The 15,653-nt window shown below is 47.7% G+C and overlaps 1 protein-coding gene across 11 annotated transcripts in view; it reads right to left on the bottom strand.

The window, feature by feature from the left end:
• Positions 1–718: 718 nt before the first annotated feature.
• The window catches only part of atp2b3a (ATPase plasma membrane Ca2+ transporting 3a), a 41,094-nt gene continuing 26,159 nt past the window's right edge, over positions 719–15,653 (bottom strand). For 5 of the 11 annotated variants that reach the window (XM_030381977.1, XM_030381976.1, XM_030381975.1 and 2 more), the window contains 11 exons: positions 15,009–15,250; positions 14,266–14,500; positions 12,379–12,558; positions 12,206–12,293; positions 11,016–11,122; positions 10,073–10,264; positions 9,221–9,434; positions 8,377–8,588; positions 7,179–7,286; positions 6,712–6,894; positions 719–2,152 (listed from right to left, as the gene is read on the bottom strand). In XM_030381977.1, coding sequence (XP_030237837.1) covers positions 1,712–2,152; positions 6,712–6,894; positions 7,179–7,286; positions 8,377–8,588; positions 9,221–9,434; positions 10,073–10,264; positions 11,016–11,122; positions 12,206–12,293; positions 12,379–12,558; positions 14,266–14,500; positions 15,009–15,250 — 2,202 coding nt within the window. In that variant the 3' untranslated portion in view covers positions 719–1,711. Of the gene's footprint in view, positions 2,153–2,861; positions 2,889–5,085; positions 5,240–6,711; positions 6,895–7,178; positions 7,287–8,376; positions 8,589–9,220; positions 9,435–10,072; positions 10,265–11,015; positions 11,123–12,205; positions 12,294–12,378; positions 12,559–14,265; positions 14,501–15,008; positions 15,251–15,653 lie in introns of all 11 variants that reach the window. The other 6 variants (XM_030381981.1, XM_030381980.1, XM_030381978.1 and 3 more) reach the window with 3 other exon arrangements.

The raw sequence follows: 15,653 nt of genomic DNA on the forward strand, positions 1-15,653 counted from the left end.
ACAAATGAGTTTATTGCAATTCTATGATGGCAGTAAAAGAGCCCCTTTAAAAAAACGATATACCAATAATGTAATAAAAATGTTGCAAAAAAAAAGCTTGCACAGTTTTTAGGGAATTTTCAAAAAATCTATAATAATTCATGTAGCTTGATAGGTAGAGCATATCATTAACGCCTAAAAGGTTCTGAGTTTGGTTCCCTCTTTTCCATCTAAATGCTAAATTGATAGTCCTTATTAATTTGCCATTCTCATCGGTTCCCCAAATCTCTAATTCTTGGGTTAAGGTCGTTAGATTGATTAGATCAACGACTCCGGTTGTTAAATGCATCGGATTCAGGTTGTTAAATTATACTCATCATATTGGTCTCAATAATTACAAAGGTAGCCTGTTTCAATGAATCTGCTTTCAACTGTTGTAAAATTCATAGATAATTATTAAAAACTTGTGTGTTGAAACGATTAAAGGATCCGATTGCAAAAAAATAAATAACAAAATGAAAATTAAACTTAAGGTTATGGCCAAAACACACATCGTGCCGATTCTGGAGAAACGTCAATGCAATTGTTGTTTCTGATTGGCTCAAATTGAGTGACGTCACTAATCTAAGCCAATCACAAACAGCAAGTCTTTAATGGCTTATTTACCTGGGAATACATTGGAAATGCTCATCATTTTTTGGCATCACACATTTTTTTAAAGAGAATACGCAAAAGATTATAAAAATTATTTAAATAAATTCTTTAATCTTTACACACATTTTTAATGATCTGAATACTCACTTCGGTTATTTCCACCACTTAGTGTCCAAACGAATTTCTGTATTCTAGGGTAGATATATCTACATGAAAATTCAAATTATCAGCAAATGTTTTTTCATTGCTCGGCGTTGTGTATAATATATGTACTATTCTGCTAATATTTCACCTCGGAGTTGCCATACGTGTTAATAATTTCATCTTGATTATGTAAGTATTCCTTTTTTTTTTTTTCAGACACAATACACGTAGACACATAAATGGGAAACAGGGACATGACCAGAAGGAGTATATAAAATCAAATAAATAAATAAATATATATATGTATATATAGACAAATACAGCTCTTAAGTGAATAGACAGACATATATATTCATACATACCTACATACACGCACACACATACACACATGAAGCATTGTTAGCTGGATTATAATAATTATGGTATTAAACATATTCATCGCAGTAGTAATAATGTTAATAATTGGAACAGTTATACTTTTTAAAAAGCAGAATAATGGAATCTCGTGAAGATTCCTGGGTAAGTCTTTCTGTCTCCGTGCCAACCTTATTAGTTCCACTTCATTCTTCACTCACATCCAACCCTCGTCTATTGCATGCTTAGATATATAGTTTAAAGTGTCAACATAGCGGTTAGGACAGGACTTATTGTTATCCAATTACGCATCCTTTTTTTTGGCAGGGTATGAAGGTGTTCTGAAGCAGACAGTATGGATGGAGGGGGGAGGGGGGGCAACATTAAAGCAGATCCATTGATTATCCGTCGTACTAAAGTCCTTCAGAGTAACACTCGGAGTAATGCCCTCCCCTCACCCTCCTTCCCCCCTCCCCCGCATTTTTCTCCCACCATTGTCTGGTTCACGTCCCACCGCAGACTGGGAGCGGGGGAGGGGGTCGCGGTGAACGCCGTTTTGAGCCCGGGTTCAGCGCTGGAGTTACAACCACGTCTCAGCGCTGGGGGGGCGGGGGCGGGCGGCGTTGGGGGCGTGGCGGGTGGCGGCCGCGGCCTCGGCGCTGCCGTTGTTGTTGTTGCAGTTGAGGACGGCGGGCAGGCTCTGCTGGCGGGTGTTGGGCCGAGAGCTGCGGCGGGGGCGGGGGGGAGGCTTGGGCCGGGGCGAGGTCGGGGTGAGCGCGGGGTCGGGGGAGGAGCCGACGGGGTCGGGGGAGGAGCCGACGGGGGCGGGGGAGGAGCCGACGGGGTTTCTGCTGGAAGAGCTGGCCGAGTCTTCGTCCGTCTCGTCGATCGAGTGAATGCTGCGGTCCGATTCGTTGGGGAGACATTCGGGGGGTTGCATGAAGTCGTGGATCGAGTTCCTGGATTGGGGCTTCCTGACGTCATTATACTGCGAGCTGCGGAACGCTTTCACCACTCGCATCTGTCGGTGTGGGGCGATGGTGAGACACAAGGAGGGGGTCGATGAGCGGGTGGACTGAGGGAAGGGATTGAAACCTGTTTAAAACAGGCTAGGCTGCTCTTGGAATAGCATTTAATGATTAAAGCTTAATTATAGCTTTAAGTGAGATGTTATTTTTACTTTCCTTATTGTAGAAAAAAAGTTTAACAATTACCCCATTTTTATGAAGAGCTGTTTTGTTTTTACTGTGCATGACTACTTTAAACCTGTAGATGGCAGAGAAACCCCCAAAGCAGCCTAGCATGTAGAGCTTCTTTAAACAGTCAAAAAGCATTCATATTAAGAACTCATTCAGAAATAAAATGTCTTATCTCTTTTCCCTCAACATTTTAAACAATTTCTATTCACTAAGGCTTTCTAAATGAATATGAAAACTATACCAATAATACTCGTAAACTACACTACACAATACTACACCATACTACACTACACCATACTACACTACACCATACTACACTACACCATACTACACTACACCATACTACACTACACTACACCATACTACACTACACCATACTACACTACACCATTCTATACTACACTACACCATACTATACTACACCATACTACACTACACCATACTATACTACACCATACTACACTACAAGGGCTGTTGAGGAGTCTGAGAGGACACCAATAGAGACAATGGAGCAGACTGGAGGACACTGACCAGTTATCTGAGTGGTGACCAGAACAGCTGGAACACACAGAGAGCGGACACAGAACAGCACTCAGAGACAGTCACAGGGCAACAACAGGACAACAACAACAACAACAACAACAACAACAACAACAACAAGACAACGGTGGGCATGCAGCGACAGCCAGGGAGCTGCCACCATGCTGTAACAGAGAGACGGCAAGGCACCAGGCCCCACTGGGAGGGCCCAATGGGAGGGCCCCAGGCCCCACTGGGAGGGCCCACTGGGAGGGCCCCAGGCCCCACTGGGAGGGCCCACTGGGAGGGCCCCAGGCCCCACTGGGAGGGCCCCACTGGGAGGGCCCCAGGCCCCATTGGGAGGGCCCCACTGGGAGGGCCCACTGGGAGGGCCCACTGGGAGGGAGGGTTAGGGTTAACCCTAACCCTAACAGGAGGCTAGGTGTGCTAATTCACGGCAACATATCGCAGGCAGCACAAGATGAGCAATAAGGAAGCACAGGTTTGTCTTTTTGTTTTGTTTGACAGCAGGCATCTGATTGAGCTGGCTGAGAACATGAACCAATGTCGTGTTCTTAAATGGATGAATTGGTTATTAGTCAACCAGAAGTTAACAGGCCACATGCAGGATGAGCCTCTGCTTGTTTTTCCAAAGAGCCCGATCACTTTCTCACATCATTAAAGGGACAGTAAGTGATCACCAAAGCCGAGATGCATCACCATCCACCATCTCCAAACAGTGAACATTGGGGTATAGTGTCCGCCACGTGATGTCATTTAGTTAGGCTGTAATGTATTATTTTGATGTAATATGTGATTCTGGTTGTTGTTTCTGTGATAGCGAAGCTAGATGGAAAAACGTGTAATGGCTGCATCGTCATTGGACAGCGAGTCTCTCCAGAGCCCGCCTCCAGGGTGACAGCATCATGCCTGTAGGACAGCTGATGTGCAGACTAACATGACCAACATAACATAACATGACCAACACAACATAACATGACCAACACAACATAACATGACTGGGAGGACCCAATGAAGGTTATTTCAACGTTTTGTTCCCTCCGTCCCATCTAATGTAAACCAGTTAAACTACACACTGAATCGTCAATTTGTATTTAGTTTAAAAAAATCTTCTTAGGAGGAATAACTTGATCTTTCACCGTACACCTCCACCTCTTCACCAATCACAGACAAGCTGTCATCATAGCTGACCCTCGAGATAACCAATCAAAAGCAAGCACACCAACCAGAACCTGTTCTAAAGTCCATCGACGGCTGCATATGAAATGTCTATATTCTGTAAAATGGTCTAAATGCGTGTTGGTTGGTTTAAAATGTAACTGCACTGTTTCACCAAAGTTACTTCAACTGATCGATTGTGGCAATAAACTTAGATAAGATAAGCTACAGGACATATCAGCATACACAAAAACCACACATCACTAGCTCATAAAAACAGAGAGGAGCGAGTGAGAAGCAGTACTGGGCACAGAATAAAGAAAGTGTTATTGAGCAGAGATGAGGAAATTAAGACAGTTGTGGTGAAAACTCAAATGAGTGAGTAGTTGATAAACCTGTAAATCCAATTCAATGAAATAAAATAAATGTGTTAAATGAGTATAAAGAAAGTAAATCGATATCTATCAGGCCAGCTTTAAGATGTAATTTGAGTTTTTCTTATGTCAGAACAGAATCCATCTGCCCACCAATTATAGAAGAGAATACAAATAGCATGACTAGTAATAGCCTAATGAATATCTTAATCAAGAAATAAATGAATGACTTGACTTGATTGAATGAATGACTTAATTCAGTGCATAAATGAGGATGATGTGCGTACAAAGAGAGTGAGGTCCATGACTCCCAGTGATCATACACCACAATGTGACTCATCATCACTGGAGCGGAGCTCAGGCAGCAGCAAACAAAGCCAGTCCAGGGCGGAGCCGTGAAGGAAAGGTTTAAGGCACAGAGTCAAGAACATGAACCAAAACCAGCAAAGCGCACAGACAGACAGAACTGAACGACACAGAGAGAGCGGCGAGGAGGATCTCAGCGAAGAACAGCGTGGCTCCACACAGTCCTGTATCACACACACACACACACACACACACACACACACACACACACACACACACACACACACACACACACACACACACACCGCAACACACTCATGCATGCGTGGCGTGCAGTGCAACCGGTAACGAATGAGGAGGGGACGTCAGAAACTCACTCCCGGGCGCCGCGGTGGCGTTGGCGTTTGTCAGAACTACGTGAGTGGGGGTGGAAATATTGGTTACGTCATGGAGCTGGCTGAGCACGGAGGAACGGCGACGCATGGCACCCTGGAAGGAGCCGCTCCGCTTGAAGTTGCTCACTACCTCCATCTGGTGGAGAGAGGGAAAAATGCGCCCAACACAGAACACATGACACATGTCACACAAACATGGCGTCTCCACAGTGTGGCGCTGCCGGGCGGTTGTGGGGAAGTGGGTGGAAAAAAATCAACCAAACATGAGCTTAGATGATCTATTCCCTCAAAAAGAAAGACATTCAAATAAAAACGTTTGTTAGGTGATTCAGAGGGCGGGACAGAGGATGGATGGGTGGCAGCAAGTTACACTTAAAATGCAAATAACTGTGTGTGTGTTTTGTGTGTGTGTGTGTGTGTGTGTGTGTGTGTGTGTGTGTGTGTGTGTGTGTGTGTGTGTGTGTGTGTGTGTGTGTGTGTGTGTGTATGTGCGTGTGTGTGTGTGTGTGTGTGTGTGTGTGTGTGTTTGTGCGTGCGTGTGCATGTGCGTGTGTGTGTGTGTTTGTGTGTGTGTGAGTCAGAGTCTGGAGGGCAGGTGTCTTTACCTCGGTGGAGATTGGGTGTAAAGTCAGTGTTAATGTTAATGAACTCAAAGTAGGAATGGGAAACTCTGGGGCCATGCAGTGGGGAAAAATAAACTACAAGAACCGGTCCTTTACAGTGAAGAAATACACATGTATAATATTAATACTAATATCAGACTGGCCAACAGCATAAACTGAAGCCTGGCTACTTGATGTTACTGCAAAGATGACATTTGAAAAATATTAAATAAACTATTCAATAAAAAATTGTTTTGCTCTGAGGTCTCATTATTCGTCTTCAGCTCCAAACGGGTCCTTAGTGTTCTAACCGGACAGCCGCTGTCTTCACCAGGCTTAATATAGGTTCTACTGCCTTTCAGCACAACGTCGATAAACCCAGGACATCTGGTGCTTTGAGCCGTTTCCTGACACATATGGAAAACCGTCCATATGTTCCCAGCAACCCTTTACGTAATCAGTGTTGGCCTTCCTGTGGGTCGCAGCCAGAGGAACATTTCATATCCCTCGACTTCCGTTATGCGAAGATAGTGTTGAGGAACATTTCTGTCTCTCAACCCTGGATAGATATTTTTTCTTTCGGAACATGACATGAGAAATAATGATGTAATAACTATTGAGTGATAGTGAATGTGTGATAGTGAATGAGTGGTAGTGAATGAATGATAGTGAACGAGTGATAGTGAATGAGTGGTAGACGTGTGATAGTGAACGAGTGATAGTGAATGTGTGATATGATACAGAAGAAGTGTTGTGTCGATGGCTCCTGTGTTAGGAAACGAAAAGTCATTACAGTGCTCAGAAATACCGAAGTGAGGACGAGTACGTTCTTCAGATATGGAAGGAGACGTGAAAGCACACAACAGGGGTCATGGGTCAAATTCCCCCAGGCAGTTGACCCCAAAAGCCTAGATCCTCTAACCCCCTTCATCGGGGTTCCACGGCATGACGTAGCGTGACGTGATGTAGGACGGCCTACGCTACGCTAGGCGGCGCGGGCTCCGACCTGGGTCTGGATGCGGTTGAGGCCCCTGAACCACAGGATCTGTCCGCGCCTCAGCTCCCGCTCTGCGTGGTCGATCTCGTCCTCGTCGTCCGCCATGTCCTCGTCCTCGTTGTGGTCGGCGCCCGTGCCGGGTCCCGCCTCCTTCAGGCATTTGAAGTGGCTGGTTGGTACAGAGGTCACCACCTGAGGTCGGGCAGAACAGGAAGGGGCTACGTCAGTCCAGAGGTCTACCGGCAAAGGCTTTTCAACATATGATAATAATAATAAAAATAGGGTCGTGGGTGAGTGCACACCAAGCGTTTATTATTATTATGGTTATTGTAAACATTGTATGTTGTTGTTGTTGTTAAAAGGAAAAAATGAACCAATCAGGAGACGTCAAATTAATTAAATAGCCAATCGCAAGAGGGCCTGTGCTTTGGGAACAGACTGTTTCCTCAGGGCTCTCTTTGAGGGAGGGGTCCTACCTGTCCCCACAGGAGTTCCCCCAGCCCGATGAAGAGGCACCAGAACCACTGCTCCACGTTGAGCGGGGCACAGCTGAACGGTTTCCCTCCAAACTGAACGATCACGATCTGAACACAACACAACACACGCTTTACCGTGAAGCACGATGAAGCATTGCGATCTGAACACAACAGAACACACGCTTTACCCTGAAGCACGATGAAGCATTACGATCTGAACACAACAGAACACACGCTTTACCGTGAAGCATGATGAAGCATTACGATCTGAACACAACACAACACACGCTTTACCCTGAAGCACGATGAAGCATTACGATCTGAACACAACACAACACACGCTTTACCGTGAAGCATGATGAAGCATTAACTCCTCTGGTGGACGTTTCCGCCGAGCCAAGCTCACAGATAATACATAATACAAGAAGGAAGTGGCATTCCACACTTTTACAAGGTATGCTAGTATCAGCCCAATTAAAACACAAAACAAAATGTCCTGTTTAAGGTTATGTCCAAAGGGGAAAAAACAATAAGGACTGAATTATAACTGCACACAAATCTGATTAAACGAAGCAAGACAAGGCTGTTCCAGCAATGACTTGGCCATCAGAGTCACACACACACACAGGCACACACTCCCCCACACACACACAAACACACACACACACACAGGCACACACTCCCCCACACACACACAAACACACACACACAGGCACACTCCCCCACACACACACAAACACACACACACAGGCACATCCCCCCCCCCCCCCCCCCCCACACACACACACACACACACACACACACACACACACACACACACAGGCACATCCCCCCCCCCAACACACACACACACACACACACACACACACACACACACACACACACACACACACACACACACATACACATACACACACACACACACACACACACACACACAGGCACATCCCCCCCCCCACACACACACACACACACACACACACACAGGCACACCCCCACACACAGACACACACACACACACACACACACACACACACACACACACACACACACACACACACACACACACACACACACACACACACACACACACACACACACACAGCGGTCCTTGGTGAGGAGCTGTCCTCTCGTGAGGGGGGGGCAGGGGGACCCCAGCCCCCCAGGGTGATGGGGCAGAAGATGGGGGTGACCTCACCTGCACCACGAAGGTGCCCAGGACGATGGAGCAGAAGATGGGGTTGGCGAAGATGCCGTCGAACACGTTCCTCTCTCCGTGGATCTTGCGGGCGTTGATCTCGTTGAAGAGCTGCATGAGCACGAAGGTGTTGAAGATGACTGTGTAGTGCTCGGACGGGGCCGAGTGCAGCGGGGCGTTGCGGCCACTGTCGATGTTGAAGATCTTCTCGCCTGTGGAGATGCATTCATGTCAGGTTAATGTCGGTCGCTAAGGGGACTCTTACTCCAGGCTGTTCTGTTCATTATGTCCTTTGGATGCACTGATGTACGAATTAGGCTACAGAGGTACTCTGGCTGATATCGGCCGAACTGTTAAATATCAGTGTTTGTGAATTGGTCAATACAAAACAAAATTTTCGTAAGGTCTTTATGCTTTTAAATGCAAATTCGATCACGGTTGAATGACACAACGAAATAAGAGAAATGAAAATCATGTCATTCTTGTCCTCAAAAGGTTCTGCGCTCGAACCCTGACCAGTCTACCCAGTGGCGGTTCTACGTCCAGTTGCGCCCCGGGCAAGACTATCTTCAAGCGGAGGGGGGGGGGGGGGGTAGTACTTCATTGATAACCGCTACGCAGCGCGATTTCTTTTTTACTGCTCGTGGCGCCCCCCATGTGACTTGGCGCCCCCCACAAATATGCCGCCCCGGGCGGCTGCCTGGTTCGCCCGTGCCTAAAACCGCCACTGAGTCTACCAATCCCTGAGCATGAGGACTTACCCCTACCTGCTCCTTAATGCATCCGTAAGTAACGTCGGATAAAGGTGTTAAACTGTGTAATCGGTCCCCAGCCACACACCCACCTGCGAACAGCAGGGTGAAGATGATGACCAGCTGGTAGGCGCTGTGACCCAGGATGTTCTTCAGCATGGTTCTGGAGATCAGGGGGTTGTTACGTCCGTAGGGCTTCCTCAGCAGCAGGGACTCTGTGGGCGGCTCCGTGGCCAGGGCCAGCGAGGCGAAGGTGTCCATGATGAGGTTGACCCACAGCATCTGCACCGCCTTCAGCGGGGAGTCCTGGGCGAGAGACAGACCTTATTGGAAGGACCCAAGGGCAGGGGCGTGTGAAGGCCCCCTCGAGCAGGGGGCCTCCCCGCCATGCCCCATGAGGGTCGGTGATATGTATCATAGCGTGTCTGAAGGTCACCTGGGTGATAGGTATCATAGCGTGTCTGAAGGTCACCTGGGTGATAGGTATCATAGCGTGTCTGAAGGTCACCTGGGTGATAGGTATCATAACGTGTCTGAAGGTCACCTGGGTGATAGGTATCATAACGTGTCTGAAGGTCACCTGGGTGATAGGTATCATAACGTGTCTGAAGGTCACCTGGGTGATAGGTATCATAACGTGTCTGAAGGTCACCTGGGTGATAGGTATCATAACGTGTCTGAAGGTTCACCTGGGTGATAGGTATCATAACGTGTCTGAAGGTCACCTGGGTGATAGGTATCATAACGTGTCTGAAGGTTCACCTGGGTGATATGTATCATAGCGTGTCTGAAGGTTCACCTGGGTGATAGGTATCATAACGTGTCTGAAGGTCACCTGGGTGATAGGTATCATAGCGTGTCTGAAGGTCACCTGGGTGATAGGTATCATAACGTGTCTGAAGGTCACCTGGGTGATAGGTATCATAACATGTCTGAAGGTTCACCTGGGTGATGCAGGCCCCGCAGAAGGCCACGATGACGGCCACGATGTTGACGGTGAGCTGGAACTGCAGGAACTTGGAGATGCTGTCGTAGACGTTCCTGCCCCACATCACCGCCTTCACGATGCTGGAGAAGTTGTCGTCTGTCAGGATGATGTCAGAGGCCTCCTTTGCCACGTCGGTGCCAGCGATGCCCTGAGCAGCACACAGGAAGGAGCCGTATTCAGGGCAGGCTGACAGTGTTTACAGGAAGGAGCCGTATCAGAGCAGGCTGTCAGTGTTTACAGGATGGAGCCGTATTCAGAGCAGGCTGACAGTGTTTACAGGAAGGAGCCGTATTCAGAGCAGGCTGTCAGTGTTTACAGGAAGGAGCCGTATTCAGAGCAGGCTGTCAGTGTTTACAGGATGGAGCCGTATCAGAGCAGGCTGTCAGTGTTTACAGGATGGAGCCGTATTCAGAGAAGGCTGTCAGTGTTTACAGGATGGAGCCGTATTCAGAGCAGGCTGACAGTGTTTTACAGAATGAAAAGTTAAAGGACAATGTGCAATTATTGTAAAACAGTGTAGATATCATCTATTTATTATTTTATGTGTACATTGCACTGCTGCCTTGTACTTTTTATTCTTACTGTTTTTATGAGGTGTTTATACTTGTATGCTGCTACAATTTCGTTGTAAACTGTGCAATGCCAAATAAAAGGATTATGTATTCTGATTCTGAAAGGGCAAACTGAGCAGACAGAACAAATAAATAGCGGTCAATTGTGTTGTAATTGTCAGCCGGCAGTTAAAAGAAACTGCTTGAAATCAGGTCAAAATAAGCTTTGTGCCATAAATCCAGCAAACGAGGAATAAAAGCGTCTCCTGTCACTTGCCTCGTCTATTTATAGTATGAACTCCTATGAACCCCTGCGTTCTGACGCGCTTAGAGTTAGCCTGGTCTCACCATGGCGAAGCCCACGTCGGCCTTCTTCAGGGCGGGCCCGTCGTTGGTGCCGTCCCCGGTCACGGCCACCACCTGCCGCTGCTCCAGCGCCGTGCTCTCTATGATACCTGGGAGGGGAGGCAGGGGTCAGGGGTCAGGGTCACGTGCTCTCTATGATACCTGGGAGGGGAGTTAGGGTCAGGGGTCAGGGGTCAGGGTCACGTGCTCTCTATGATACCTGGGAGGGGAGACAGGGGTCAGGGTCACGTGCTCTCTATGATACCTGGGAGGGGAGACAGGGGTCAGGGTCACGTGCTCTCTATGATACCTGGGAGGGGAGGCACACACACAGGGTCAGGGTAAGGGTCAGGGCTGGGGTTAGGGTTACGGTTACGGTTAGGGTTAGGGTTAGGGTCAGGGTCAGGGTTAGCTATATCCCCAACAACCAGAGGTCAGGGTTAGGGTCAGGGTTGGGGTTAGCCCTAACATGCAGAGGTCAGGGTCAGGGTTAGGGTCAGCCCTGGCCCCAGCCATGAGCCCTGACCCCCAGCCCTGAGAGCAGAGCCTAAACGTTAGTACAGTCTTTATGATCTCAATCAAATAGAAGTTGTGATGAAAGAACTTTCACACAAACCATAAGTCTTCCATTTTGCCGGGTATTAAGAAGTACAATATTATTATGGATTACTATTTTGTTAGAATATGTTCGTATTTTGTGAGCATGGTGTTCTTTGTATCTTTCTGTTCATCCCACACGGCCCAGTATCAGTGCTGGACCAGTCCCAGTATCAGTGCCGGACCAGTCCCAGTATCAGTGCTGGACCAGTCCCAGTATCAGTACCGGACCAGTCCCAGTATCAGTACCGGACCAGTCCCAGTATCAGTACCGGACCAGTCCCAGTATCAGTACCGGACCAGTCCCAGTATCAGTACCGGACCAGTCCCAGTATCAGTACCGGACCAGTCCCAGTATCAGTACCGGACCAGTCCCAGTATCAGTACCGGACCAGTCCCAGTATCAGTACCGGAACAGTCCCAGTATCAGTACCGGACCAGTCCCAGTATCAGTACCGGACCAGTCCCAGTATCAGTACCGGACCAGTCCCAGTATCAGTACCGGACCAGTCCCAGTATCAGTACCGGACCAGTCCCAGTATCAGTACCGGACCAGTCCCAGTATCAGTACCGGAACAGTCCCAGTATCCAAGTACCTTTCACCAGGATGTATTTGTCGGAGGGCGAGGAACGTGCCAGGACCCGCAGTTTGGGCCAGATCTTGTCGATGCGCTCCTGCTCGATCTGTTGGATCACAGAGAGGCTTGTTAGCGACCTTCAAACCGTCTCCAGGGGTCGTGGAGATGCGAGCCGCGCTGACTCCACCTACCTCGCCCTTCTCGTTCCTGATTCGCCGGTTGAAGTCCTTGCCCTCCATGCACAGGAAGTCGTCACCCGGTTGGATGATGCCGCACTTGCCGGCGATGGCGCGCGCCGTGTTGATGTTGTCGCCGGTAACCATGCGCACGGTGATCCCAGCGCGCTGGCACATCTTGATGGCATCCGGGACCTGGAGGAGGAAGAGGAGGAAGAGGAGGACGAGGAGGAGAGGATTGTCATCAGTTGCCATGGTGAAATACGACTCTAGCTTATATATTTAGTGTTTGGTGTTTCTAAGATAAGATCAGATGTACTTTATGAAACCAGTGCAGAACGTACAGGACAGTGATAAAGAGAAGTACAACATTTAAATAAGAATGAAAACTACAAATAGATACACACATAGAACAGCAGCAAAAATAGCATCTACACTTGAAAGTCAAACGTTTTTTACTTCTCACTTCTGTGGCACAACTAAGAGATTGCACAGAGCTGCATCTAGGAGAGTATTATGCATCTAGGTTAATTTGCCTAGCTTTGTGCTATTGCCTTAAGCCATACAGGGAAGATTTTAATTGGACTTTGGAGTGAAATTATGCACTTGCGCTATGTTAATGGTGAAAGTATAAGGCAACAATTATTCTCAAAAATTGCTCAAAGGATGGAACATAGGCAATACTAGAATACTGCTTAGAAAATACTTCAATGCTTACTGGAAAGTATCCCATCTTTCAATAACTAAAGTATGATGATGATGATGTCAATTCAATGCCAAAAGAAGCCACAAAAGAGCCAGAAAAATTGATAAATATCACTTGCAGTTTAACTTCTTGAAACAATAATGACAATACTTAAATATGGCTGAAATTTAACAGAATATAGACCCATAAGATATATAGAAAATTTAAAGTTGAATAATCCTAGATGGGAAATTAGAGTGTCACAGAAAGTACAGATAGTAAAAAATAATCTAACCAAAGAATAACCAGAAAAACTCATACATTCACCCTCTGCATTCATGTTTTCATGCCACCATGTGTTCATGGTCTCATGTGTCCATGGTGTCATGAACACATGAGACCATGAACACATTAGACCGTGAGACCATGAACACATGGTCTGATGAACACATGAGACCATGAACACATGAGACCATGAACACATGGTTCCATGAACACATGAGACCATGAGACTATAAACACATGGTCCCATGAACGCATGAGACCATGAACACATGAGACCATGAACACATGAGACCCTGGTCCCATGAACACATGAGACCATGAACACATGAGACCATGAACATATGGTCCCATGAACACATGAGACCATGAACACATGAGACCATGAACACATGGTCCCATGAACACATGAGACCATGAACACATGAGACCATGAACACATGAGACCATGAACACATGAGACCATGAACACATGAGACCCTGGTCCCATGAACATTTGGTCCCATGAACACATGAGACCATGAACACATGAGACCATGAACACATGAGACCATGAACACATGGTCCCATGAACACATGAGACCATGAACACATGAGACCATGAGACCATGAACACATGAGACCATGAACACATGAGACCATGAACACATGAGACCATGAACACATGCTCCAATGAACACATGAGACCATGAGACCATGAACACATGAGACCGTGAGACCATGAACACATGAGACCATGAACACATGAGACCATGAACATATGGTCCCATGAACACATGAGACCATGAACGCATGAGACCATGAGACCACGAACACATGAGACCATGAGACCATGAACACATGAGACCATGAGACCATGAGACCATGAACACATGAGACCATGAGACCATGAACACACGAGACCATGAGCAGACTCATCGTCCCGGCCGTCGGACCTCGGGGCGGACGGGGTCCTCGATGCCGACCACACCGATGCAGGACAGGTTGGTCAGGATGTCGGCCTCGTCCTCCCAGTCGGGCTCGGGGGTCGCGGGGAGGTCGCGGAACGCCACGCAGATGGTCCGCAGGCCCTCGCACGCCATCGGCTCGATCACCTTCTTCACCATCTTATCCCGGTCGGCGCGCTTGAAGTTCCTCAGCTCCCCGGCGGCGTCCATGATTGTGGAGCACCTGGGAGGCACACACACACACACACACACACACACACACACACACACACACACACACACACACACACACACACACACACACACACACACACACACACACACACACACACACACACAGGCACACCCCCCCCCACACACACACACAGGGCTTAGCCTTGCAGTTAGCATTTTTTCCTACCAAAACCCAAGAAGAAAAAGTAATATTTTAACCTGCACAATATTATTTTGTAGTTGAATGTTGTTGCGTTTCAAATCTTTTTTCTACTAATTTAAAGTATCCATCTTATCATCATCATTGATGTTATACAAACGCCTCTGTTGGTAGACAGTACGGTCCTGCATTAGAGGAGGTCAGGACTGCATTTCTAGGACGTCCAAGTTCTTAGTCGTTTGAAAGGTTGATTACACTCAGATACGACTAAACCTACCACAACATAGGAATCAAGGTGGACGCCCATAGTAACCCATCGATAACATCCCATAATGTAACAGGCTTGTGGAGCACTGACTTCTTAAGCAGGATCTCGGAGGCGCCCTTGCTGTACAGGCGGAAGGAGCGGTCGGGAAGCTGCACCACCGTGCTCATGGACTTGCGGACGGAGTTGAAGGTGAACACCTTGTAGAGCTTCTCCTCGGGGATCTGCTCCCGGATGGGGACGTAGTCGCGCTTCAGGCTGAGCACCAGCCCCAGCAGGGCACACTCCGTCTTGTTGCCCACCTGCTTGGGCAGCCCCCCCTCCTGATCCGGGGGCTGGGTGGGCGAGACGCAGGTTGGTGTAATGTAGCGTGTTGGTGTAGTGTAGCGTGTTGGTGTAATGGTAGCGTGTTGTTGTAATGGTAGCGTGTTGGTGTAGTGGTAGCGTGTTGGTGTAATGGTAGCGTGTTGGTGTAATGGTAGCGTGTTGGTGTAATGGTAGCGTGTTGGTGTAATGTAGCGTGTTGGTGTAGTGGTAGCGTGTTGGTGTAGTGGTAGCGTGTTGGTGTAATGGTAGCGTGTTGGTGTAATGGTAGCGTGTTGGTGTAGTGGTAGCGTGTTGGTGTAATGGTAGCGTGTTGGTGTAATGTAGCGTGTTGGTGTAGTGGTAGCGTGTTGGTGTAATGGTAGCGTGTTGGTGTAATGGTAGCGTGTTGGTGTAATGTAGCGTGTTGGTGTA

Source organism: Gadus morhua, chromosome 16 (genome assembly GCF_902167405.1).
Source record: "Gadus morhua chromosome 16, gadMor3.0, whole genome shotgun sequence".
Classification (NCBI taxonomy): Eukaryota; Metazoa; Chordata; class Actinopteri; order Gadiformes; family Gadidae; genus Gadus; species Gadus morhua.